General features: G+C 39.3%; 1 protein-coding gene across 6 annotated transcripts in view; it reads left to right on the forward strand.

The window, feature by feature from the left end:
- The window catches only part of REPS2 (RALBP1 associated Eps domain containing 2), a 223,933-nt gene that overhangs the window by 144,979 nt on the left and 51,702 nt on the right, over nucleotides 1-27,252 (forward strand). For all 6 annotated transcript variants that reach the window (XM_012532959.3, XM_033427890.2, XM_033427889.2 and 3 more), the window contains one exon: nucleotides 15,177-15,238. In XM_012532959.3, the coding sequence (XP_012388413.2) occupies nucleotides 15,177-15,238 (62 nt within the window). The remainder of the gene's footprint in view (nucleotides 1-15,176; nucleotides 15,239-27,252) is intronic.

Raw genomic sequence — 27,252 nt, forward strand, 5'->3', positions numbered from 1 at the left:
CTGTATCCTCAGTTTCTGCATCCACTGATTCAACCAATTGTGGACTGAAAATATTAGGGAAAAAAATTCCAGAAAGTTCCAAACAACAAAGTTTGACTTTGTTGTGCACCAGCAACCGTTTGTATTAGGTAGTATACGTAATCTAGAGCTGATTTGAAGTATATGGGAGGATGTGCATAGGTTATATGCAAGTATTACATCATTTTATATAAGGGACTTGAGCATCCTTGGATTTTTGTATCCACAGCGGGTCCTGGACCCAATCCCCCAGGGATACTGAGGAACGACTATATTTTATTTATTTTGATTTTATTCTAAAGGAAATTGTTTTCTTAATTTCATTTTTGCAATCTTCATTGCTAGTGTATAGAAATATAATTGTTTTTTGTATATTGACCTTTTATCCTGTAACTTTGTTGAACTTGTCTATTTGTTGTCTGGACACATCTTATCCTTAACTTAGATAATGAGGTAGGGAACATACTCATTATTCGACTTCAAACTGTTTATCTAATCCTGCATCTTTCCACAAGTCAGGGAGGAAATCCCTTTTAGTGTTTGGGAAGCATGGAAAGAATCATTACTGAATGCTTGCAACCAGTTTTACTTTTTCTCTCATTTGTGAAACCAGTTGATCTAGTCCCATTTATTGAATAGTATATTCTTTACCCATCAGTATGCAATGTCCACTCTGTCCTAAGCGAAGTTTCCCTGTTTGCAAGAGTTGTTTCTGGGCTCTCTACTCCATTAACACCAAGTACTAGGTATCATAGTGTTAACGGCTGATATGAATTCGAGGCTTACTTTGTACAAAGGACACATTTAAAGTACTTTATATGCATCATCTCTTATCCTTACAACAATCCTAATGAGGTAGATGCTGTTTTATCCTTACTTTAGAGATGCAGAAACTGAGGTACAGAAGTTAATTTGGCCCAGGTCATGGAGCTAGTTGATGGTGGAGCTAACGCTCAAACTCATGCAGTCCAATGCTGGAGCCTGTGCTCTGCTGCCTCAAGAAGGGGCAAGTATTTCTCTTCTCTGTACCCTACTTGCCTCTCCCAACTTGTCTATTTGGCCAGATATTTACTAGGCACGTCTCTCTCTGTTCAGGTGCCTCTGCTGCAGATTGAGTTCTTAAGAGAGGGTAGAAGGCAGAATGCTATTATTCTTGTTGGTTGCAGGCCTCAGCCTGCTTCACCAGCCAGCCGAGGACTGGGATTCATCTCCAGACCTGGGCAACTGGCTGCTACTGCAGTCATTTGTCTTTGAAGGGCCAGGGAATGCCTTCCAATTTTCTAGACCTGAATCCTTGCTTTCAGGCCTGGTCTTGTTTGTGGAGGGGTCTATCGTGAGAAGTAACACACTCAGAATTCATTAAGTTTTCCCCTTGGGCTTCTCAGTGGTTGATAGATAAACGGTGTTGGCTTTTATAAAAGGTATAGTGTCACTTTGTCATGAGATTTGAAGTCTGGAAGTTCATTTAAACATAGAGAAGTAGATGTGACTGGGCTGTTGGGCTCGGTGAACATTTTTGGAGGTAAAAATACAGTCCAGGGGCTTCCCTGGTGGCGCAGTGGTTGAGAGTCCGCCTGCCGATGCAGGGGACGCGGGTTCGTGCCCGGCTCCGGGAGGATCCCACGTGCCGCGGAGCGGCTAGGTCCGTGAGCCATGGCCGCTGAGCCTGCGCGTCCGGAGTCTGTGCTCCGCAGCGGGAGGGGCCACAGCAGTGAGAGGCCTGTGTACTGGGAAAAAAAAAATACAGTCCAGGTGCTTCAGGTTTGTCTGTGCCAGTGTTCAGTGTGTTCATCCAGACTCAGGCCAGTCTCAGCCTTTCGAAGCTGTGGTTGCAGTGTACTGTCTGTCTTTGGCTTCTTTTTGCCTTTTCCTGTTCCTTTCTCTATTTATAGAGGTTTCTTCTTTTCCAGTAAGTTATGTGAGAGTTTCTATAGTAGCACAGTGCATGCTTTGTATCTGTAAAAGACAAAAAGCTGGAGGTTTACAGAGGCCTACTGAGGTGAGGGTACAGCTGGTCCTGCCGTTGGGCAGCGTGCTTTCTCTTTTAGATCCACCGTCCAGTTTTACAGCCCTCCCTGCTGGCTGAGTGCTTTAACTAGGGAGTGTGGGGAGGAACAGGACTGGAATATCTGGAGGATGGGGTGGGAAATATTACTGTAACCTTTATTTTTAAAATGTTTGTAAAACTCGTTTGAGTAATAGAAAAATACTTTCTCGTGTATAAAATTCATACATTACAGATGCGTCCCTTAACCTCATCCCCACCAAGCCCAGTGTCCTCCCCTGGGAATGTATTTCTCTGACATTTTCTAGTGCACTTATTAATGTATATGTGTACCTGTGACATCATTTTTGTTTTTTGTATTTAAAATAATTGGCGTCACGCTGTGCATGTTTCCCCCAATGCTTTTTCATACTATATTATTTCTTGGAGATATATCCATATCAGTACTGGTAATTTTGTCATTCTTTTTTTTTTTTTTTTTTTTTTTTTGCGGTGCGCGGGCCTCTCACCATTGTGGCCTCTCCCGTTGCGGAGCACAGGCTCAGCGGCCATGGCTGATGGGCCCAGCTGCTCCGCGGCATGTGGGATCTTCCTGGACCGGGGCACGAACCTGCGTCCCCTGCATCGGCAGGCGGACTCTCAACCATTGCACCACCAGGGAAGCCCATGTCATTCTTTTTATATGTGTTCTACACACTGGCTACTCTGTTAAAAGCTGTATTGTGGAAAATTTCAAATGTGTGTAAAAGTAGAGAACCCCCTATCCCCAGGTTATTTTGATGCAAATCCCAGGTAGTGTATAGTTTTATACATAAATACTTCATATGTATCTCTAACAGATAAGGCCTTTGAAAAAAATGACTAAGGCTTTATCATATGTAACAAACTTAGCAATAATCCCTCAATATCATCTAATATCTAGCCAGCGTTCAGATTCCCTGAATTGTCTCAAGTATGTCTTTTTTTATAGTGACTTGTTCCAGTCAGGATCCAAACAAGTGCAACATGCATATTGTACTTGTTTTGCCATCTGTTAAGTCTCTTTTTATTGATAGGGTCCTTTTTAAACCCCTCCCTTGCTATTCATTCATTCGTAAGAAAATCATCCACCCCGTAGACATTTCCACGTTCTGTATTTGACTTGTTCTCTGTTCTTCCATCTCCTGTATTTCCTATAAATGAGTAGATAGATCTAGACTTCTTTAGAATCAGATTCTACTTTCGGCAAGAAGACGTCCAAGTGATAACTGTGTACTTCGTACTGCATCACGTTAGGAGGTTCTCAATGTCTAATGCCTCTGTTTTTGTCATGTTTGATTGATCGGTGGGTTCACGTAGTATTAGCCTGATTCATCCATTATGATAAAGATCCCCAACAGCCTTTCAAATAATGGTTTTATCAGGTATTGATCACCATTGCCTGCATCTAGCGGCATGTTAGTAAATGGTTAACAACTGGCCATTATCAGTTTTTATGGTGTAAACATTCCTGCCATGGCAAATTTCACTCTTACTGATGGGTCGCTGAATGTGGGGTTTAGACAGATCTGCACAGTTGGCTCTCACAAGCTGGTATGAGCTGTTTCTAGCAAACCACTGCTTATAGATCCATGATTTCATTGGAAGTTGCAGAATGGCGATACTCTATTTTATTTCTTTTACCTTTATTAACTTGGACCATGACTTATTTAACCATTTTCCTATTGTTGGACATTTTCCTTATGACCCATATAATTCTAGTGAGCTGAAGAGTACCACAATACAATTTAGTTGTCCGTACATCACTAAATTCCTTATATGCATTTGAGTTTATAGAATTGTATGAAAACTGAAATAGACTTCAGTACTGGTGATCAGGAAGAGTGTCTTATTCATTTAACCAGTACTTACTTAGCACTTAACCGTGTCCTTGGTACTATGGAGAATTCCAAGAGGAACATGGATATGGCCACATCGTGCCAATCAGTATTACAGTTACATGGGAGAAGGGTGCTGAGTCTCAGTGGTTTCTAACTAGCATGATCTGTGGATGTGTTGGGGAGGGGTGTGCAGACTTGTGTAAGCTAATCTCTGAAGGGTGGATATGATTTTTGCAGTCAAATTCTGTTCGTTTTTCTTCGGTATCTGCCTTGGTTCAGTTTTTATTACCACTTGCCTGGGAGGCTACTTAAGTAATCTCCAGTCTGGTTTGCTTGCTTCATTCTTCACTTCATAGAGCAACAGGATTAATTGTTTTGAGCACAACTATGATGTGTCACCTCCCTCCTCAAAACCCTTCAGGACCTTCTGTGTAAACACTAGATTCCTTTGTCTTGACAACTGGACCTGAAGCCATTAGAGTACATGAATTCAGTAAGGGACATAGTACCATGACCTGGCATACCCAGGGAGGAGTGTATTTCAGGAATAGGTGGAGACTGTAAGTCTAAAAGTCCGCTGACTGGCCAAGGAGAATGGAGACTAGGGGCGAAGGAGTTTGTAGGAAGTCAGAGGAGTCCATTGGCATGGTAGGGTTAATTCGGATTGCAAAAGGTTATGGAGTGATTAAGAAACTTTGGTGTGAAGTAGTTATCACAAATTCATTTTGAAATGTTTAAGACTAAAAGTTGGTTTGATTATATGTCATATTTTAAAAATTCATCGTGGAACAGAGACAATTCCAATAGACTCTTTCTCCAGGTTGCCTGTCTGCCTGCCTTCCTTCCTGCCTACCTTCCTTCCTTCCAACACACACACCTGTGCGTACGTGCACATGCTCGCGTGTGCATGCATGTGCCCACGCACGTGTGTGCACACACACAAGGCTGGTGATTTAAGGAGTTTGGTAGTAAAATGATTAGGAGAAATACATTTATGTAAATGTAACATGAGAAATGAAACTTGTCTTTCACTGAAGTTAAATCTTACGTGTTTTTGTCATTTAACTCTGTGTCTCCATTTGAGAGCTAGCTAACCCATGTCACATATCCCATGGTGCAGGAACAAGGAGTTATTGGTAAACACTGGCAAATAAATTCTAGAATCATAGAAAGTCAGTGCTAAAAGAGAACTTGAGTTCTCTTGTCATCTTGGCCAACTCTCACATATTACAGGCTAGGAGACTGAGATCCAGAGAATGTAATTGTTTTGTTCTCCATCAGAATCCTTTGAAGATGGGAAATCTTTGTTCAGATTTTTGTTGCAGCAGATTTGGTGTCAGAGAAAGCAGTCTATATTAATTTAATTTGGGAAGCATGCCTTACGATTTTTCTATGGGTAATAACACTAATTAATATCTAAAGTTAAATAATATATTAAAGAATAAATTTGTTGCCCTCTATATGCAAGAAACTAATATCATTTTCCTGTTTCCTTCTACGTGATTTACAGTGTTGGACAGATTTCCCTGAGGTACTTCAGGGAGACAGGAAAGGAAGTTTTGCCTTCATAAGTACTTGGAGATGTTAGGAATATATCTGTTCTTTTAATGATTAAAAAATCAAGTTATTATCAAAAACCTTATGTGTGTCTGTGAGAGAGAGAAAAGGCCTAGAATGCTGAACCCGTAGCTTCAATAATTATCACTGTGTTTCACCCATCTTGTTTCACCTGTATTCGCATATGATTAATTATACTTTTTCTCCATGCGTAGCTTTAAAAAAATATATTGAATAAACCACAAGATCCTACTGCATAGCACAGGGAACTATATTCAATATCTTGTAATAACCTATAATGGGAAAGAATCTGAAAAACAATATATATCTTTATCTATAAAAAAAAGTGAATCACTTTGCTATACACTGGAAACTAACACAACATTGTAAATCAACTTCAATTTAAAGAAAACAACTATTGAGGTATAATTTGCAGACCATAAAGTTCATCCATTTTAAGTGAACAACTCAATGATCTCTAGTAAATTTATGAAATTTTGCTACTGTCACCATATTCCAGTTTTAGAACATTTTCAGCACCCCAGTAACATCCCTTCATGCCTTAGAGTTAATCTCAATGCCCAGCCCCAGACAACTACTAATCTACTTTCTGTTCCTGTAGATTTGCCTTTTCTGGACATTTCATAATAAATAGAATCATACAATATGGGATTTTTTGTGTCTGGCTTCCTTTACTTTGTATAATGTTTTTGAGGTTCATCCATGTTGTAGCATGTATCAGTATTTCATTTCTTTTTATTGATGAATAGTATTCCATTGTATGGCTACACCATTTTGTCTATCCATTCTTCAGTTCAGTGGACATCTGAGTTGATTTTCCTTTTTGCCTATTATGAGTAATGATGTCAGGACTTAAATGCATGAAAATCTTGTGTGAACATATGTTGTCATTTCTTTTGGCAAGATACCTAGGAGTGGAATTGCTGGGTGTATGGTACATTTATATTTAACTTTTTTTTTTTTTTTGGCCTCTCCGAGTAGCACGTGGGATCTTAGTTCCCTGACCAGGGATCGAACCCACGCCCCCTGCATTGGAAGCGCGGAGTCTTAACCATTGGACCACCAAGGAAGTTCCTAAATTTAACTTTTAAAGAAACTGCCAAACTAGTTTTTAAAGTTCATGTACCATTTTACATTCCCACCAGCAATGCTTACTATTTCTTAACATATTCACCAACACTTATTATTATCTTTTTTGTTATAGCCATCCTAGTAAGTATGACATGGTATTTCACTGTGGTTTTTATTTGCATTTCCTTGATGGCTAATGATATTGAGTATCTTTTCATGTGCTTATTAGTGATTCCTATATCTTCTTTGGTGAAATATCTACTCAAATCATTTGCTCACTTTTAAATTGGGTGTTTGTCTTCTTATTGTTGAGTTGTATATTCTGGAGTTCTTTGTATATTCTGGATACAAGTCTTTTATCAAACATGTGACTTGCAAACATTTCCCCCCAGTCTGTGCCTTGTCTTTTCATTTTCTTAACCGTGTCTTTTGAAGCAGAAAAGTTTTGAATTTTGATGAATGCAAGTTATGAATTCTTTCCTGATTGGATCATGCTTTTGGTGTCACAGCTAAGAAATCTTTGCTCAACACAAGGTCTTGAAGATCTTCTCCTGTTTGCTTCTAAAGGTGTTATAATTTTAGCTCTTACATTCACATCTCTAATCCATTTTGATTTAATTTTTGTGTATAGTGTGAGGTAAGGGTCTAAGTTCCTCTGTTTATATGTGGATATCCACGTGTCCCAGTGCTGTATGTTGAAAAAATATTCCCCTTTCCCTATTGAATTGCCTTGGCATCTTGGTCGAAAATCACTTGATTGTAAATATAAGGGTTTATTTCGCAACCCTCCATTCTGTTTCATTGATCTGTATGTCTGTATGCCATTACTACACTGAATATTTTCTAAAGCAGGGGAGTTACATGTAGGCTTGTGAAGAGGCATTCATATGAATCAGAAGGCTAAATATTTGCTGCAGTGGCACATTTTTAGGTAGTGTTTAGCATCTTACTTAAATGAGTTTGTGGTGTGTAGCATATGCAGAAGCATCCTTTAGTTTCAGTATTCTTGATTTATAGCCTTCTGACATACTTATTCTCTGGGTATAGAATAACCCCTTTGCAGCTGCTTATTTCCCATCTCAGTGCCCTCTTCTGCTGTTTACCACTACTTGTCCTATAGGTTCAAAATGTGAAACTGATTGCTGCATCACAGTAGCCTTGTGACCTTGATGATGTCATTTTACTGCCCCAGGCTTTAATTTTCTCATCTGTAAAGTGAAAGAATGGAATTTGATTTCAATACTTTTCCAAACGCAATCATTAGTATTTTCCTTCTTGAACAGTTCCAAGGCATATGTAAGTACATTTCTTTTAACTGGTGAAAAAATTATTCCGCTTAACAGAGAATTTAATGATCTTTTATTTTTTTTAGGGTAAGTTGGTCATTATCAGGGGATCAAGGCAGGTATTGTTGGAAAGGTACTCCTGGCACACACTTCATCATATATATATATATATATATATATATATATATATATATATAGGTGTATATGACGTAGTGAACCCATCACTATGTGTAACTGGGTGATCAGGGGGCAGGCATAGGCTCACACATGCTTTTGTGATTAGAAAGGAGAGAAAGGGGACTTCCCTGGTGGCGCAGTGGGTAAGACTCCACACTCCCAATTCAGGGGGCCTGGGTTCAATCCCTGGTCAGGGAACTAGATCCCACATGCATGCTGCAACTAAGAGTTCGCATGCCACAACTAAGGAGACCATGTGCTGCAACTAAGGAGCTGGCAAGCCGCAACTAAGACCCAGTGCAACCAAATAAATAAATAAATATTCTAAAAAAAAAAGAGAAAGAAAGAACAATTTCTTTTACAAAGAAATAGCCATTTTTATAAACTTGCCAAGAAGAATGATCCTTACTGATGAAATCCTTGAAGTTTTGCATATGGCCAACTCTACTTGATTGATACTTAAAAGTGTAGGTCCCACAGGCAGGCTTCTTTCAACATTTTCCATCCTTTAAGGGTGTTTTTTTCCTTTGGCATTTGAATGCTTTTATTTTTTTCATAAAATATTCCTAGTTTGGGGGAATGGGAGCACTTTTCCACAGCTGAAGTTATTCCAAGTTTTATTCCCCCAAAGAATCGGCTTTCTGTTCCTTGAAGCTTTCGGTTGCTACATCTGCTGCTTTATTTCCACTCAGTAAATTGGAACATGTTTTCATTTAGTCATTGATTTGGGGCTTTGTAAAAACCTGAAGGAAATTAGTAAATAGGCAGTAATATAAATGAATAATATTTTGTTGGGAAATTTCTAAGCATAATGTAGTAAGAGGATAAAAAATTTTAGAGGTTAGTGTTTTGGATAAAGATACTAAGAAGCTGAGATTCAGCAGATCAGTGTCAGAAGATGCATATCTTTCAATAAATTTAATAAACACTGGAAATTATTACTGTGTTTTCTGAATTTAGGATTAAATGGTAGTTTCTTTTATGAAGTTTTTAATCTATTTTTCAAGTTATGGGTATTTATTACTTTTTCCCTGATTACACTTATAAAAAATTTTTAAATCAAGTATAGTTTATTTACAATGTTGTATTACTTTCAGGTGTACATCATAGTGATTCGATATTTTTGTAGATTATACTCCACTTAAAGTTATTATAAAATATTTGTTGTATTCCCTGTGCTGTATATTACATCCTTGTGTCTTATTTATTTTATACCTAAGTAGTCTATATCTCTTAATCCCCTTCCCCTATCATGCCCTTCCCTTCAGCCCTCTCCCCACTGGTAACCGCTAATTTGTTTTCTGTATCTGTGATTCTGTTTCTATTTTGTTATATTCATTCACTTATTTCATTTTTTAGATTCCACATACAAGTGAAAACATGCAGTGCTGGCTGTTCTCTGACTTAACTGAGCATAGTACCCTCCAGGTTCATCCATGGTGCTGCAAATGGCAACATTTTGTTCTTTTTTATGGCTAAGTACTATTCCATTTTGTACATATACATACCACATCTTCTTTATCCGTTTATTTGTTGATAGACACTTATTTGACAAAGCCTTACTGATACCTGGTGTCCCATCTTATTAACTGTTAAGACTTTAGGAATAAACCTGTAATTGCTTCACGGGTACGGTTGCTTTTAATGTATGCAGAAAATGTGTTCACCTCCCCTCTTTTCTCTCCTTCTCTTCCTTTCTGGGAAAGCAGGTGGTACTATTAACAGGTACATTGTCATCTTTTGCATGTGTACACGAGATTATTCAGCTGAAGTACATTTTCAATTTCACTTTGCTTGAAGGTGTACTTTTTTTAAAAAAGTGGTTAGAGCATGCTGGATAAAATATTTGAATCTAATTTAAGGTCATGAATGGGCTGAAAATATTATAAGAAAGACTTTTCACTAAATTAAATTCCAGTTATTCACCCACTGTGTACTTACTAAACACAAGGTAGTGTGCTTAGGCGCCACGGGAGACCAAAAGATGAATTAGACATAAAATTGGAAGAATGAAGCTAGATTAATATCTCCTGCCATTAAAGGAAATGAACACAGAATCATAAACACATGGAAGAAATTTCTCAGCAACAACCAAACAAGGAAAGATGCATGAGCTAGTGCCATTTTGGGGGGAAAGGGTAGCAGCTAAGGGAAAAACTGAGGCTTGGCGGTGCACTCTTGGCTCTGCCTGCCTCCTTCCAGGAGCCATGTGTGTGAGTAGGCAGATCTTAAGATTTCTTTCTTTTAAAATATTTATTTAGCTGCGCCAGGTCTTAGCTGCAGCATGGGGGACCTTTGTTGCCCTGTGTGGGACCTCCATTGCAGCATGTGGGATCTTTTAGTCTTGAGATTTCTTACTGATGCTCCAAATCTGAAGTGAAGTGGAATGAGTGGGAACTCTTAGTTTTCCCTTCTCTTGATTGAGGGTCAGTGGACATGACTTCTGGAAAGAGGGGGAAGAAGCTGCAAAAGTGAGTAATCACAGCTGATATCCTGATACCATGGCGTTGAAGGCCAGGGCTCCGTGGTGAACTGACGGGACAAACTGAAGTGTGGGAAGTTCCTCCGAGGCCATTGATTTACCTCAAGACTTGGGAGAATGCACTCTGCTACAGAGTTTTTTTTTTTTTTTTTTTTTTTGCGGTACACGGGCCTCTCACTGTCGTGGCCTCTCCCGTTGCAGAGCACAGGCTCCTGACACGCAGGCTCAGGGGCCATGGCTCACGGGCCCAGCCACTCCGCGGCATGTGGGATCCTCCGGGACCAGGGAACAAACCCGTGTCCCCTGCATCGGCAGGCGGACTCCCAACCACTGCGCCACCAGGGAAGCCCTGGCTTGTAGTTTTCTTCTTTGTGACATCTTTGTCTGGTTTTGGTATCAGGGTGATGGTGGCCTCGTAGAATGAGTTTGGGGTTTTTCCTCCCTCTGCTATATTTTGGAAGAGTTTGAGAAGGATAGGTATGAGCTCTTCTCTAAACGTTTGGTAGAATTCGCCTGTGAAGCCATCTGGTCCTGGGCTTTTGTTTGCTGGAAGATTTTTAATCACAGTTTCAACTTCAGTGATTGTGATTAGTCTGTTTATATTTTCTATTTCTTCCTGGTTCAGTCTTGGAAGATTGTGCTTTTCTAAGAATTTGTCCATTTCTTCCAGGTTGTCCTTTTTATTGGCATATTGTTGCTTGTAGTAATCTCTCATGATCCTTTGTATTTTTGCAGTGTCAGTTGTTACTTCTCCTTTTTCATTTCTAATTCTGTTGATTTGAGTCTTCTCCCTTTTTGTCTTGATGAGTCTGGCTAATGGTTTATGAATTTTGTTTATCTTCTCAAAGAACCAGCTTTTAGTTTTATTGATCTTTGCTATTGTTTTCTTCATTTTTTTCATTTATTTCTGATCTGATCTTTATGACTTCTTTCCTTCTGCTAACTTTGGGGGTTTTTGTTCTTCTTTCTCTAATTGTTTTAGGTGTAAGGTTAGGTTGTTTATTTGAGATTTTTCTTGTGTCTTGAGATAGGATTGTATTGCTCGAAACTTCCCTCTTAGAACTGCTTTTGTTGCATCCCATAGGTTTTGGGTCGTCATGTTATCATTGTCATTTGTTTCTAGGTTTATTGTTTAGCCTCCATGTGTTTGTGTTTTTTACAGATTTTTTCCTGTAATTGATATCTAGTCTCATAGCGTTGTGGTCTGAAAAGATACTTGATAGGATTTCAGTTTTCTTAAATTGACCAAGGCTTGATTTGTGACCCAAGGTATGATCTGTCCTGGAGAATGTTCCATGAGCACTTGAGAAGAAAGTGTATTCTGTTGTTTTGGGATGGATTGTCCTATAAATATCCATTAAGTCCATCTTGTTTAATGTATCATTTAAAGCTTGTGTTGCCGTGTTTATTTTCATTTTGCATGATCTGTCCATTGGTGAAAGTGGGGTGTTAAAGTCCCCTGTTATGATTGTGTTACTGTGTATTTCCCCGTTTATGGCTGTTAGCATTTGCTTTGTGTATTGAGGTGCTCCTATGTTGCGTGCATGAATATTTACAATTGTTATATCTTCTCCTTGGATTGATCCCTTGATCATTATGCAGTGTCCTTCCTTGTCTCTTGTAACATTCTTTATTTTAAAGTCTATTTCATCTGATATGAGTATTGCTACTCCAGCTTTCTTTTGATTTCCGTTTGCATGGAATATCTTTTTCCATCCCCTCACTTTCAGTCTGTATGTGTCCCAAGGTCTGAAGTGGGTCTCTTGTAGACAGCATATACATGGGTCTTGTTTTTGTATGCATTCAGCCAGTCTTTTGGTTGGAGCATTTAATCCCTTTACATTTAAGGTAATTATTGATATGTATGTTCCTATTCCCATTTTCTTAATTGTTTTGGGCTTGTTATTATAGGTCTTTTCCTTCTCTTGTGCTTCCTGCCTTGAGAAGTTCCTTTAGCATTTGTTGTAAAGCTGGTTTGGTGGTGCTGAATTCTCTTAGCTTTTGCTTGTCTGTAAAGGTTTTAATTTCTCCATGGAATCTGAATGAGAACCTTGCTGGGTAGAGTAATCTTGGTTGTAGTTTTTTCCCTTTCATCACTTTAAATATGTCCTGCCAGTCCCTTCTGGCTTGCAGAGTTTCTGCTGAAAGATCAGCTGTTAACCTTATGGGGATTCCCTTGTATTTTATTTGTTGTTTTTCCCTTGCTGTTTTTAATATTTTTTCTTTGTACTTAATTTAAAAAAATGTATTTATTTATTTATTTTTGGCTCTCTTGGGTCCTCGTTGCTGTGTGCGCGTTTCCTCTAGTTGTAGTGAGCGGGGGCTGCTCTTCTTTGCGGTGCATGGGATTCTCATTGTCGTGGCTTCTCATTTTGCAGAGCACGGGCTCTAGGCACACAGTCTTCAGTAGTTGTGCATGGGCTTATTTGCTCCACGGCATGTGGGATCTTCCCGGGCCAGGGCTCGAACCCGTGTTCCTTGCATTGGCAGGCAGATTCTTAACCACTGTGCCACCCGGGGAGCCCATGTATTTAATTTTTGATAGTTTGATTAGTATGTGTGTTGGCATGTTTCCTCTTGGATTTATCCTGTATGGGACTGTCTGTGCTTCCTGGATTTGATTGGCCATTTCCTTTCCCATATTAGGGAAGTTTTCAACTATAATCTCTTCAAATATTTTCTCAGTCCCTTTCCTTTTCTCTTCTTCTTCTGGCACCCCTATAATTCGAATGTTGGTGCATTTAATGTTGCCCCAGAGGTCTGTGAGACTCTCCTCAATTCTTTTCATTTTTTTTTCTTTATTCTGGTCTGTGGTAGTTTTTTCCACTATTTTATCTTCCAGGTCACTTATCCGTTCTTCTGCCTCAGTTACTCTGTTTTTGATTCCTTCTAGAGAATTTTTAATTTCATTTATTGTGTTGTTCATCATTGTTTGTTTGCTCTTTAGTTCTTCTAGGTTCTTGTTAAATGTTTCTTATATTTTCTCCATTCTGTTTCCAAGATTTTGCATCATCTTTACTGTCATTCCTCTGAATTCTTTTTCAGGTAGACTGCCTATTTCCTGTTCATTTGTTTGGTCTGATGGGTGTTTACCTTGCTCTTTCTTCTGCTGTGTGTTTCTCTGTTTTCTCATTTTGCTTAACTTTCTGTGTTTGGGGTCTCCTTTTCGCAGTCTGCAGGTTCGTACTTCCTGTTGTTTTTGATGTCTGCCCCCAGTGGTTGAGGTTGGTTCTGTGGGTTGTGTAGGCTTGCTGGTGGAGGGGACTAGTGCCTGTGTTCTGGTGGGTGAGGCTGGATCTTGTCTTTCTGGTGGGCAGGGCTGCATCCGGTGGTGTGTTTTGGGGTGTCTGTGAACTTAGTATGATTTTAGGCAGCCTCTCTGCTGATGGGTGGGGCTGTGTTCCTGTCTTGCTAGTTGTTTGGCATGCGGCGTCCAGCACTGGAGCTTGCTGGCCATTGGGTGGAGCTGGGTCTTAGTGTTGAGACGAAGATCTCTGGGAGAGCTCTTGCTGATTGATATTACATGGGGCTGAGAGGGCTGGTGGACCAGTGTCCTGAACTCAGCTCTGCTACCTGGGAGCGTCAAGCCTCACAGCAGGCTGGAGCACCAAGACCATGTCAGCCACATGGTGGATGGTCTAAGGAGCCCTGCCTGGGCACCTGGAGTGTAGTGGGTGTGCGGTGAACCGCAGCCCAATATCTACGTGCCCAGTGGAATCGCAATCTGCCAAGGAAACACAGAGCTGAGTTCCTGTCCTGGCAGCAGGAGAAAGGGTATGAATTATTTTTAAGGCATAGAAAGTTGTTTAAATATTAGGCCACATATTACAGATTTGGAAATAAACTGCATATAGTTATATAGAGCATGGTGTGCTTTTCTAAGGAGTTTGTAAAGAATGTGGTTTAACTTGGCCAGTGTGTGATGATAAACTTATTTCTTGCGTGTGATCATGGGCCTTATTTATAATTCGATAGCAGATGTTTGTTTTCATTGTTAAATTACAACTCAGACATTCTTGGCTTAACTCCAGCTTTCTCTGCATCTCACAAAAATTTTTTAAAAGGTTAGAATGAAACTTTCTTTCAGAAGATGCTTCAAATGGGGCCAGATTTTTTTAGAAACAGATTTAATTATCCCTGATAATAAGGATCAGAGGGTGAAAAGGAAATTGAGATCTTTGAAGAATCCCTAAATATCATTTTAGTCCATCATTTGCAGCCTCTCCTACTGCTCTCAGACCCACTCACAGGGCAGCAGTGCTGCCTTGTTGGGATTCTGGATTTCTGGCTCCCAACTCAAGCTAATGAGCAGTGTAATGGCTGAGAGCTTGGGAGAAATAGGAGAGGAGTCAAAGGGCCTAGAGTATTTGAAACTAAATAATCAACATCAGATTAATTGGGGATTGACTGTCCTTCCCGTGCTGGGTTCCAGTCTTTTGATCAAAGAGTGTCATTTCCTTACTGTTTTACACTGTCTTAATCACAACAGCCTATATAGATATTTGGATTTTGGATAGGAGGAAAATGAAAAAGGGATTGGAAATAGCATGTACTCATTTTTTTTTTAAGGAAAAAAAAGCCCTCAGATAGATTTTAAAAATTTAAAATTGTTAAATGCGATAGCTCTTCCCAGTTAACAAGTGGAAGAGTGCTGTGTGTTGTTTTCAGTGGTCCTTAACAGTGTGTATTTTTCTTTTCAGCTTCTAAGTCAGGATTGTTACCTCCACCACCCGCACTTCCTCCGAGACCTTGTCCATCGCAGGTAGGAGACGACGTTGGTTTCTGAGAACTGTCAGTAGGCAGTTGTCCTCCCACTGTGGTTCCTTTGCGAGGGTTGATCACCACAGAACTGGCTGGTCAGGTTCCCAAGATGATGTCTGGACTGGACCGGGAGAGCAGAGTGGGGTTGAATTTCTTCCTGTCCAGCCAGCCCCCAGCCTCATGTGGAAAGGGGACAGTTTCCTCAATAAGCAACCAAGCAAATGTGTGAAACAGTTCAGTCTTGGCTGTAGAGGGTTGCATGTGGTCTTCATTACAGAGAGAGGAGCAGAAGGGGTGCCTCTCCGATTGGTGCTGGGGAACGTGGCTTTTCTGTGTAGTATGTGCAGTCTGAGTGCCTATATTTTCCTCAGTGTTTTAGGAGCTGTGTTAATTCTGCATAAACTAAAAATAAATGGTCCTCAGCATGGAGTTAGTGCGCCCACAGTGCTTTTTTTAGGATGGTATTTTCCTTCGGGACAAAAAGCTGAATCAGCAGCGTTGCGAGACTGTATCACCCGAATCTGTTTCACCTGTGAATCAATTCCGCCTTGTTGACGTGTGCTACTATGGCCTTTTACATGAACACTCTTTGTAGAGTTGAAAATGAGAAGCAAAACAGCAAATCCGTGGAGTGTGGTAAAGAGTGCTACAGATCCTTCCTTTCATTAATTGCTCCTGAAGAAACTATCTTTAAAGACTCTCTCTGACTTTGGGCAGGAAATGTTGAGAAATTTCTCTATAAAGCGACCCAGTTTCTACCTCATTGCTCTGGGTAGTTCAGAGCATACGTTTCCATATGGTGCATCTCAGGACTCGCTGAGTCACTGAAACCACTTTAAACATTGGCTTGTCCTTCTTTTAGAGAATTAGGTGGTCTTTAGTGTCCACTCAACCTCGAGATGCAAATACCATGAGACATGGGCTTCCTCCTTCAGTTTGAAGGGTAATTAAACCCCTCTTCCTCCTGACCCACATATAAATAAGTGAGAACCGTTTTTTCAATATTCCAGTGTTAGCTTTACGAGAGGTTAATTAACCAGTCAACAAGTGTTTATTGAGTCCCTGCTATTTACTACTGCCAAGCTTTAGTTCCATCCTTGCCCTTCCTTGCCTGTGATTTCTACTCATTTAAATTATTAGCTGTGTTTACTGAGCATCTATAGTAGAGCACGCATTTGTGCTAAGTGCTTTCAATGCATTATTTAATCTTCACAAAAACCCTATGAAGTGTAGGTATAAATATTAACCTTAAAAAAAAACCAAAAAAAAACAGATGAAGAAGTTGAAGCATACAGGGGTTAAGCAAGTTACCCAAGGTGACATAGCTAGTAAACAGTAGAGCCAAGGTCCATCTCCTGAAGCTTCCTCCCCCTTCCCATTGTTGGAGTCAAAGTATCCGTGTGTACAGGAAGACAGGGCTCCATTGCGCTGGCAGTTGAGGCTTTCACCATGTCCCCCAGGAGGACCTAGATGAGCTGATGCTCCTGATTTACACCAACAGCAAGCCTGTCACAGCAACATTAGTGGGCGTTCCGGAGGTGCTTATCTACCAGCTGCTGGTTTCAGACCAGGACTTGGGAGCCACCTGGATGAATGCTTGGAACACTTGTCTGAAAGGGCTTTTGTGACCAACCTCCTTATGTTTCTCCTGCTGCACAAGTGACAGTAGTTAGTTCCCGGTTGTGAACCGTGCTGCCGCTATCAGCAGTCCTCATCTGAGCTGCTCTAGGTGGGCTTCCTGCCTGCTCTGGGGCTTGGTGACTGAGGAGCTGGTGGGGACCTGGGAATTCTGAAGTCAACTGTTAACGAAAGAAACTGCTTGTTTGTCTATCAGATTTCCCATCACAATGTATAAACAGTGAGCCTAGCACTCCGCCCAAGCCTCCAGCTCAGCTGCCTAACTATGGAGTTTTCAGACTATAGAAACAGGTGTGTACGAAAAGCAGGCAGAAGAGCCCTCCACCACTTCGCTCCCCTACACTCCCCTCCTCGCCCACTGTACGTGGGACACACACGGTCAACAGAGGAAGTCCTGGCTGATCCACACATGGTGGTGTTTAGTCTTTGTGCCGTGTCAAATTCCTACTGTTGGCCCCAGGAGAAAGTCACCTAACCATCTGTATGGAGCACCTATATGTTTCAGTCTTTCCCAAACTACTTGTGATGAAGCCTTCTCCTGGGAGATATTAATAGGGCTGTGTGGTAAGACAGATTTGCTGCCTCTGTACCTGCTCTGGGAGATTTGCAGTGCACACCAGCTCATTAAGGGCTTTGAAGTCTTACAGTAAAGCAACCTGGTCAATTTTTTTTTTTTTTTTTTTTTTTTGTGGTACGCGGGCCTCTCACTATTGTGGCCTCTCCCGTTGCGGAGCACAGGCTCTGGACGCGCAGGCTCAGCGGCCATGGCTCACGGGCCCAGCCGCTCCACGGCACGTGGGATCTTCCCGGACCGGGGCACGAACCCGTGTCCCCTGCATCGGCAGGCGGACTCTCAACCACTGTGCCACCAGGGAAGCCCCAACCTGCTCAATTTTGTTAAAGCTGGCAGCTTTCTAGCTTGTGACCATTCATCCCTTTATTTATAAAATACTGTTAATATCCTGAGGGCGTAGCACATGATTATACACCAGCCTTAAGGTATTGGTAAGAACATTTCCAAACATCTTTAATCTGTCACCTCATCTATATATTATGTGATTAAAGTTAAATTTTTATATCTTATGCCAATAGGTTTCCCTAGAAGAGGTGAAAATGAAAAAGAAAGTTTACCACACATTAGCTTGGGATTTCAAATTGTTGTGTTTTAGGTTTGTTGTGTTTTCTTCGTTGCTTCCTCATGAGAGAGGAAGAAGGAACAGAAAAGCAACAAATTTTATTTATAGAGAACTTAAATACTCTGAGTTATTCTTTTGCTATGTTAAAATTTTTTTGACTGTTCTTTGGTATATATGGACAATCAAGGTGACTTTGGAAAAAAATATATATATACTTAACTACAGAGACTTCTTTTGTAGGGCTTAAACTGTAGTACTTAGGGGAGAAACCAGGAAGCCTGGTATAGTTAAAATCATTGTATTTATTAGTAGCTTTGAGAAGAGATTAAGATTAAAAGTTTTTGGATTTAACATTTTCATATTATATAACTTGATAAACGGGCAAGACTAGATTATAATAAAGAAAACATTTTATTCCCCCAAGAGGAACACTATTTAAAAAACTATGTGGCCAATCAGTAATGCACTATCAGTTTTTAAGTATGTAAGAGAGTTTGTACAGTTGCAGATACGTGCACAAAGATATATATATATATATATATATATATATATATATATGTTTATATATATATACGGATAGATAGAGAGATACATACATACATACATACACCAAAAGTCTGTCTCTAATTTTATCAAGTGAGAGATGAGATTTAGGTTTTCAGCATAAAATGCAGCCTCACTGGCCCTTACTTAGACCAGGCACCACCATGGTATGAACATCTGGATTAAGTTATACAAATGGGGCCTTGGAGTTAGGAAAAGGAATAAATTCAAAGAAACTGATCTTATTTTTCATGCTATATAGGTAAGATCAAGAAGGACCAAGTGAGCATATAAAGAATCAAATGTTTTGGTCCCACGTTTTCCTGTGGACAGGCCGGAGAGCAGGGTGTAGTATTTTGGCTCAGGCTAGAGGCCAGAGGTGACACTTTTTTTTTTAAAAGACTGATTCATAGTGTAAATGATTAAAAAGCAATTAGAGGTAACTGTTTCATATGGAGCAGTGTTAAAATGAGAGTTAGTTAAACTTATTAGCTCATTGTGTGCATATGAACTGAGTAAAATGCCATTCACAGGGTTGGTGCTTGTCCTGTAGGTCTGTTTTCTGCTCGGGGCCTGTGTGGTACTTCAATAGCCAAATCCCTTTAATAGTGTTGATCTCGGGCCAGATTTCTTATAGCAATTGTGATAGAGCCACAGCTTCAGTGTAATTATCTTTAATAAAGAGGAGATTTTTTTTTTGGTCCAAAGGATAATATTTTCAGTTTTGTGTTAGCACCACATTTGATGAATTGCAGCTCCCTATAGACTCATGTGCTCCGAATTTTCCTACTTATACCACTAATTTCTCACTTTATAACGGCAAGTGCTCTTCGCGAGCAATGCAGTGAGCACTACAATAGCATTGTGGGATGAAAGTGCTATGAAGGAAGCATTTTAGCAATACTTCTAAGCTCAGAGAGACCAAGAGGGCTTCATGCAAGGGCCAAGGTTACCAGTGAAATGAGTTTTACAGAATCAAGAGAACTTTTCTTTTTAATGGCTGAGGGGTTCAGAACATTACTGTAGAGAAAAAGCAAATGCAAAGAAACAGGTGTACAAGCGGTCCCTGTGTGTTGGAGGAACTGCCCGCAATTTGGAAAGCTAGGAGGTTTTAGACGAGAGAGATTTCATGTTCGGAGGTGGCAGTGAAGAGCAGCCAGCCTGCTCACTTTAGTCCCGGTGGTGCCAGAGCTGTGGGAGAGGAAAGGCCCCCGATGAGAGAGTTCTGTCTGGGGAGCAGCTGCTGAGGGGACAGCACAGGGTGTCACTCAGCACAGCAGCGCTCACCCTTGCGGACACCAGCATCGTTTGGGGGAGCTTGCAACCTACTGAGGAGTTTGTAGAAGCTCCCCAGGTGATTCTGAAGTGCAGTCAGGATTGAGAGGCACTGGATTAAGGTGAGAGGAAGGAATGTTCAAAGAAGTTGAGAATATAGGGGATCTGTTGATGCTCCACCGCGAGTTCTTAAAGGGCACGGTGGGAGGCTTTCTCAAGCTGGGGAGGGTGGGAGACACGAAGTCCGGTTAGGGGATATATCCAGACCCTGTGGGGACAGGGACCCTGATCACAATGAATGTCCTGGGGGTCCCGGGCTTCTGGTGATAACTGATTTCAGCAGGGTCAGGGGGCATGATGGGAAGGTCTTGCTGGAATGACTAGTCGCTGTGTGCCTCCAGTCCTCTGTGTACTGTTGTGAAGGACTAGCCATGAACACAGATGGCCTTGAAAGGACTCCATAGTCCATTCAGCTAATGTGTCATCTGACTTTGCCATCTGGCTAGGATCAGGTCTCTAAGGCTGTACTGTAGGGATATGCTGGGCATGCCGCTTTACTTCAAAGCCAAATTTCTTAGATACAAGTTGATATAAAATACTCTCTTCATTTAATTTGCAAGGGAAGACTGAGGCTCACTTAAACTCAAATGGCAGTTTGTAGGCCCTGAAGTTCTGAAATATTTGATACTCCATGCTTTTTTTAAAAAAAAAAATACATTGTCCTTGTAAATGAGTATCTTTTCATTTCAAGACTGTTTTCCTTAAGTTAATATAGTTGATGATACAAAATAGTAAATTCTCCTGGGAGACGTTTAAGAGTTTTAGAGCTCTCTCTCTTTTTTGGCATTACTAGTGATTATGTAAGTCTCTTACAGGGTTATGTAATATGTTTTTAAAATGTAAATTTGATTAAAGTATAGCATGCATACTGAATCCATTTTAAATTCATACTAAATCCATTTTCAGGAGAGTAAAATGAAGTATTATCTCACTGGCAATTTTCAAATATCTATAAGAAAACAGCAAGAAACATTCTTGAAATGTAAACAACATAGAAATGTTACTGCTTCTAAAACTTTGTGGCTTTTTTCTTTATTAAATTAGAACCCTGTGGGCGTATATCACATATCATGAGATCTTTTGCTATAATGTGTTCAGATGATGTCATATAATGTACATTAGTTACTAAATCACCTTAATATATTGGTTATGTAGATGAAGCATATTTGTAAGCTTTCTAAGGTATATACGGCATCCTGATTTTCACTCATCAAAATATAAATTTAGTATATGTCAAGAGGTAGTCTTCTATGTACTTATGTATTAGAAACTCAGTAATTATTTTGAAGAGAATTTACAAACATATATCACCTAAGATGCCATCTTCATTTTCTTCCAAAGTGTTACTCTCTTCTGTCCTACGGTGCATGCTGAAGATTAGCTGAAAATCACAGTATGTTAGTGAGTGTTTCAGTGATTAAGGAAAGAAGATCTAGGTCCAGGATTTATCTTCATCTGCGATGATGAATGAACGTAATGAAAGCTGTACAGCATTATACAAATGTGTCTGTCCGTGGTCTTATTCTTAGCCTTACTATTATGAAGCTCTATGGCTTTATGGGAAGTAAGCAAATTCATGTGACGGACCCACTATCTCTTCTAGAAAATGAGAAGATTAGACTAGATAGATCCTTTTAGTGCTTAAAGTTTCTGATCATGTGTTGTATTCCTCGGTCCAAGAAAAATTCTGTTGCAAGTATAGATGAAACATCACAAAACACAATTGAGGACAAGATGGCTTAGACTAATTTCTCCCTGCTCTCCCACTGCTAAGTACAACTAAAAACTCTAGGCATAATATGGCAGAAAGAGGATTTCAAAAGATGTAAAGAGGAAAGCAGGCTGACTAGGGCCTCAGGAGTTGAGGAATAGCATAGTAGTGAGTCCCCTGAGTTTTAACAAATCTTTCATATATCCTGGACTGGGCACTGGAGGAGCCTGCAACCCAGAACCACTGACAGATGCAAACAAAAACATATACTCCCCAGCCAAAGCACTGGGAAGGAGGTAGCTAAGCTGGATATAGACCTTTTTAACAATACTTGCTGTACCCCAGCCAAACACCATGGATGCTCCCCCCTCTGATGTCAGCAGGGACCTACTGGAGAGGCTGGTATTTTGCTCCTCATGTGGTAGCAGTAGACAGCCCAGAGTGGTGCTTTCCTAGTCAGCAAACATGGCTTCAGCAGAGACCAAAGGGGGAATCTAGTCTCTCAACTGTGACTGATGGCAGCAGATCGCCTGGGGAGGCACTTTACACCCCCACAGACAGTGTCACTGGAGACTGAAACATTCCCAGATAAGCAAAACCTCAAGGAATTTGTCATTAGTAGACTTGCCCTGTAAGAAATGCTAAAGGATGTCCTCCAGGCTGAAATGAAAGGATATTAGACAGTGCCTTGAGGCTCTAAAAAGAAATGAAGAAACGTAAAGGTAGCTACATAGGTAAGTATAAAAGCCAGTAGTGTTGCATTGTTAGTTTGTAACTCCTTTGTTTTTCTATATGATTTAAAAGGGAAATGCTTAAAACAATAATTTAAAATCTGTGTTAATGGGCACACATGCATAGAGATGTAATTTGTGACAATAGTAATATAAGGAGGCAGCAGGGCTGTGTAGGAGCAGAGGTTTCTATACTATTGATATGAAGTTGGTATTAATTCAAACTTGTTATAAAGTTAAGATATTAACTAATTCCTAGGGTAACTACTAAGGAAAAAACTAAAAAAAAAAATGGAAAAAATGAGAAGGTAATAAAAATGTTACACTAAAAAAAAAAATCAGTTAATCACAAAAGAGGATAGTGATGGAGGAATTGAGAAGAAAACAGGTATAAGACCTGGAAAACAAACAGCAAATGGCAAAAGTAAATCTTTCCTTATTAGTAATTACTTTAAATTATATGGATTAAAATCTCCAATTAAAAGGCAGAGACAGGACTTCCCTGGCAGTCCAGTGGTTAAGACTTCACCTTCCACTGCAGGGGGTGTGGGTTCGATCCCTGGTCAGGGAGCTAAGATCCCACATACCTCATGGCCCAAAACCAAAATATAAAAGACAGAAGCAATATTGTAACAAATTCAATAAAAATACATTAAAAGAAAATATATATATTAAAAAAAGGCAGGGACAGACAGAATGCATTAAAAACTATCCAAATATGTGCTGTCTACAATAGACTTCACTTTAGATCCAGTGATACAAATAGATTGAAAGTGGAAGGATGGAAAAAGATATTACATGCAAATAGTAACCAAAAGAGAGCTGGGGTGGCTATACTAATATCAGACCAAAATAAACTTAAAGACAAAAATTGTTACAGGAGACTTAGAATGACATTATGTGTTGATAAATGAGTCAATCCATTAATGTGATAAAAATTATAAACATATACACACCTAACAACAGAGCACCAAAATATGTGAGGCAAAACCAACAGAACTGAAGGGAATAATAGCCAGTTCTACAATAATAGAGACTTTAATATATCACTTTCATTAATGGATTGACAACTAGACAGAAGACCAGTAATGAAATAGATACTTAATAGACGTCTGTAGAACACTCTACTCAACAACAGCAGCCTACACATTTTTTCTCAAGTGCACATGGAACATTCTCCAGGATAGAAAATATGTTAGGCCACAAAACAAATCTCAGTACATTTAAAAAGACTGAAATCATACAAAGTATCTTCTCTGACCACAGTGGAATGAAAGTAGAAATCAGTACCAGAAGTAAAACTGGAAGATTCAGTAATATGTGGAAATTAGATGACATACTCTTAAAAAACCAAGTGGCCTTAAGGGATACACAAAACAACTAGATGTACAAATGCAGAGTTGTTAAAATGCATTTGAAATTAAGAGATGGGCAACTTAAAACAATCATATATTATATGATATTTATAGCATATTTTATATATTGCTATATAAAAACTTCATGGTAACCACAAACCAAAAATCTATAATAGATGTACACACATAAAATAAAAAGGAATCCAAATATAACACTAAATATAGTCATCAAATCACAAGAGAACAAAAGAAGAAAGGAACAAAAAAGACCTAAAAAAACACCAAACAATTAACAAAATAACAATAAGAATATACATGTGAATAATTATCTTAAACGTGAATGGACTAAATGTTCCAATCAAAAGACATAGTGTACCTGATTGGATATAGAAACAAGACCCACGTACATGCTGTCTACAAGATACGCAGTGTAGAGCCAAAGACACACACCGACTGAAAATGAGGGGATGGAAAAAGATATTTCATGCAAATGAAAATGACAAGAAAGCAGGGGTAGTAACACTCATATCAGACAAAGTAGACTTTAAAACAAAGGCTATAAAAAAAGACAGAGAAGGGCATTTTATATGACAAAGGGATCAATACAAGAGGAGGATATTATACTTGTTAATATATATGCACCCAATACAGGAGCACCTAAATATATAAAGGAAATATTAACAGACATAAAGAGAGAAACTGACAATAATACAATAATAGTATGAGACTTTAACACCCCCCATATATCAATGGACAGATCAGATGGAAAATCATTAAGGCAACAGTGGTCTTAAATGACATAATAGAGCAGTTGGACTTAATAGTAAGGACATTGCATCTGAAAAGACCAGAATACACATTCTTTTCAAGTGCACATGGAATGTTCTCCAGGATAGATCACAAGCTAGGGCACAAAGGAAGTTTCAACAAATTTAAGAGGATAGAAATTATATCAAGCATTTTTTCCAACCACAGTGGTATGAAACTATAAATCAATTACAGAAAAAAACAGGAAAAGCACAAACACATGGAGAGTAAACAACACACTCCTAAAAAACCAATGGGACAATGAGGAAATCAAAGAGGAGATGAGAAAATACCATGAGACAAATGAAAATAGAAGCACAGCTTTCTACAGTCTGTGGGATGCAGCAAAAGTAGTTCTAGAAGGGATGTTAGAGGGATACATGCCTTCCTCAAGAAACAAGAAAAATCTCAAACAACTTAACCTAAGCGTTCTAAAGGAATTAGAAAAAGAAGAACAAACAAAGCCCAAAATGAGCAGAAGGAAGGAAATAATAATGATCAGAGAGGAAATAAATAGACCAAAAAAAAAAAGAAAAGATGAAACCAAGACCTGTTTCTTTGAAATGATAAACAAAATTGATAAGCCTTTAGCCAGGCTCATCAGGAAGGAAAGAGAGAGGACCCAAATGAACAACATAAGAGATGAAAGAGGAGAAATAACAACCAATACTACAGAAATACAAAAAATCATAAGAGAATACTATAGACAGTTATATGCCAACAAATTGGACAACCTAGAAGAAATGAACAAAGTTCTAGAAACATAAAACTTGCCAAAAATGAATCAGGAAGAGACAGACAATTTGAACAGACCTATTGCTAGTAGTGAAATTGAATTTGTAATTAAAAAAGCTCCCAGCAAACAAAAGCCCAGGACCAGATGTCTTCAAAGGAGAATTCTCCCAAACATAAGAATAACTACTACCTATCCTCAAACTATTCCAAAAAATTTAAGAGGACAGAACAACACTCCCAAATTCATTCTGTGAGGCCACCATGACCCTGATACCAAAACCAGACAAAGACACTACAAAAAAAGAAAATTACAGACCAACATCTTTGATAAATATAGATGCAAAAATTCTCAACAAAATATTAGCAAACTCAATTCAACAATACATAAAAAGGATCATACACCATGATCAACTGGTATTTTTTCCAGGGATGCAAGGATGGTTCAGTATTCACAAATCAGTGTAATACACACCATCTTAACAAAAGGAAGGATCACTATCATGTAATCATCTCGATAGATGCATAAAAAACCTTTGACAGAATTCAATATCCATTCATGATAAAAAAAAAAACTGTCATCATAGTTGGTATAGAGGGAACATATCTCAACATAATAAAGGCTCTTTATGACAATCCCACAACTAACATCATACTCAGTGGTGAAAAGCTGAAAGCATTTCCTCTAAGATAAGGAACAAGACAAGGATGCCCACTCTCCACCACTTCTATTTAACAATGTATTGGAAGTTCTGACAGCAACAATCAGAGAAGAAAAAGAAATATCAATAAAAAGCATCCAAATTGGAAGGGAAGAAGTAAAACTCACTATTTGAAGATGACATGATACTATACATAGAAAACCCTAAAGTCTCCACCTCAAAACTATTAGAACTAATTAATGAATTCAGTAAAGTTGCAGGATACAAGATTAATATACAGAAATCTGTTGATTTTCTATACACTAATAATGAACTATCGGAAAGCAAGAGCAAAGAAAAAAAAAAAAACACCAAAAAACAACCAAAAAGCAGTTGCCCCAAAAAGAACAAAATACCTAGGAATCAATTTAACCTAGAAAGTGAAAGACCTATACTCTGAAAACTATAAAACATTGATGAAGGAAATTGAAGATGATACAAAGAAATAGAAAGATATCCTATATTCTTGTATTGTTAGAATTAATATTGTTAAAATGTCTATACTACCCAAAGCAATCTACAGATTTTAAAAAATTTTTTATTTATTTATTTTTGGCTGCATTGGGTCTTCGTTGCTGTGCACGGGCTTTCTCTAGTTGGGGCAAGCGGGGGCTACTCTTTGTTGCGGTGTGTGGGCTTCTCATTACAGTGGCTTCTCTTGTTGCAGAGTACGGGCTCTAGGCGCACAGGCTTCAATAGTTGTGGCACGTGGGCTCAGTAGTTGTGGCTCGCGGGCTCTAGAGCGCAGGCTCGGTAGTTGTGGCACACGGGCTTAGTTGCTCAGCAGCATGTGGGATCTTCCTGGACCAGGGCTTGAACCCGTGTCCCCTGAATTGGCAGGAGGATTCTTATCCACTGCGCTGGGAAGCCCCAATCTACAGATTTAATGCAATTCCTATTAAAATACCCATGACATTTTCCACAGTAGAACAAAGAATCCTAAAATTCATATGGAACCACAAAAGACCTCAAATTGCTGAAGCAATTTTGAGAAAAAGAGAACGAAGCTGGAGGTATCACTCTCCCTAACTTTAGACTATACTGCAGAGCTACAGTAAGCAGGACAGCATGGTACTGGTACACAAACAGACACATAGATCAGTGGAACAGAACAGAGAACCCAGAAATAAACCCATGCACTCATGGCCAATTAATTTACATCAAAGGAGGCAAGAATATACAATGGAGAAAAGACAGTCTCTTCAGTAAGTGGTGTTGGGAGAACTGGACAGTTACATGTAAAAGAATGAAATTAGAACGTTTTCTCACACTATGTACAAAAATAAACTTAAAATGGATTAAAGACCTAACTGCAAGACCTGAAAG

This window comes from Orcinus orca, chromosome X, assembly GCF_937001465.1.
Source record: "Orcinus orca chromosome X, mOrcOrc1.1, whole genome shotgun sequence".
Taxonomy (NCBI): domain Eukaryota; kingdom Metazoa; phylum Chordata; class Mammalia; order Artiodactyla; family Delphinidae; genus Orcinus; species Orcinus orca.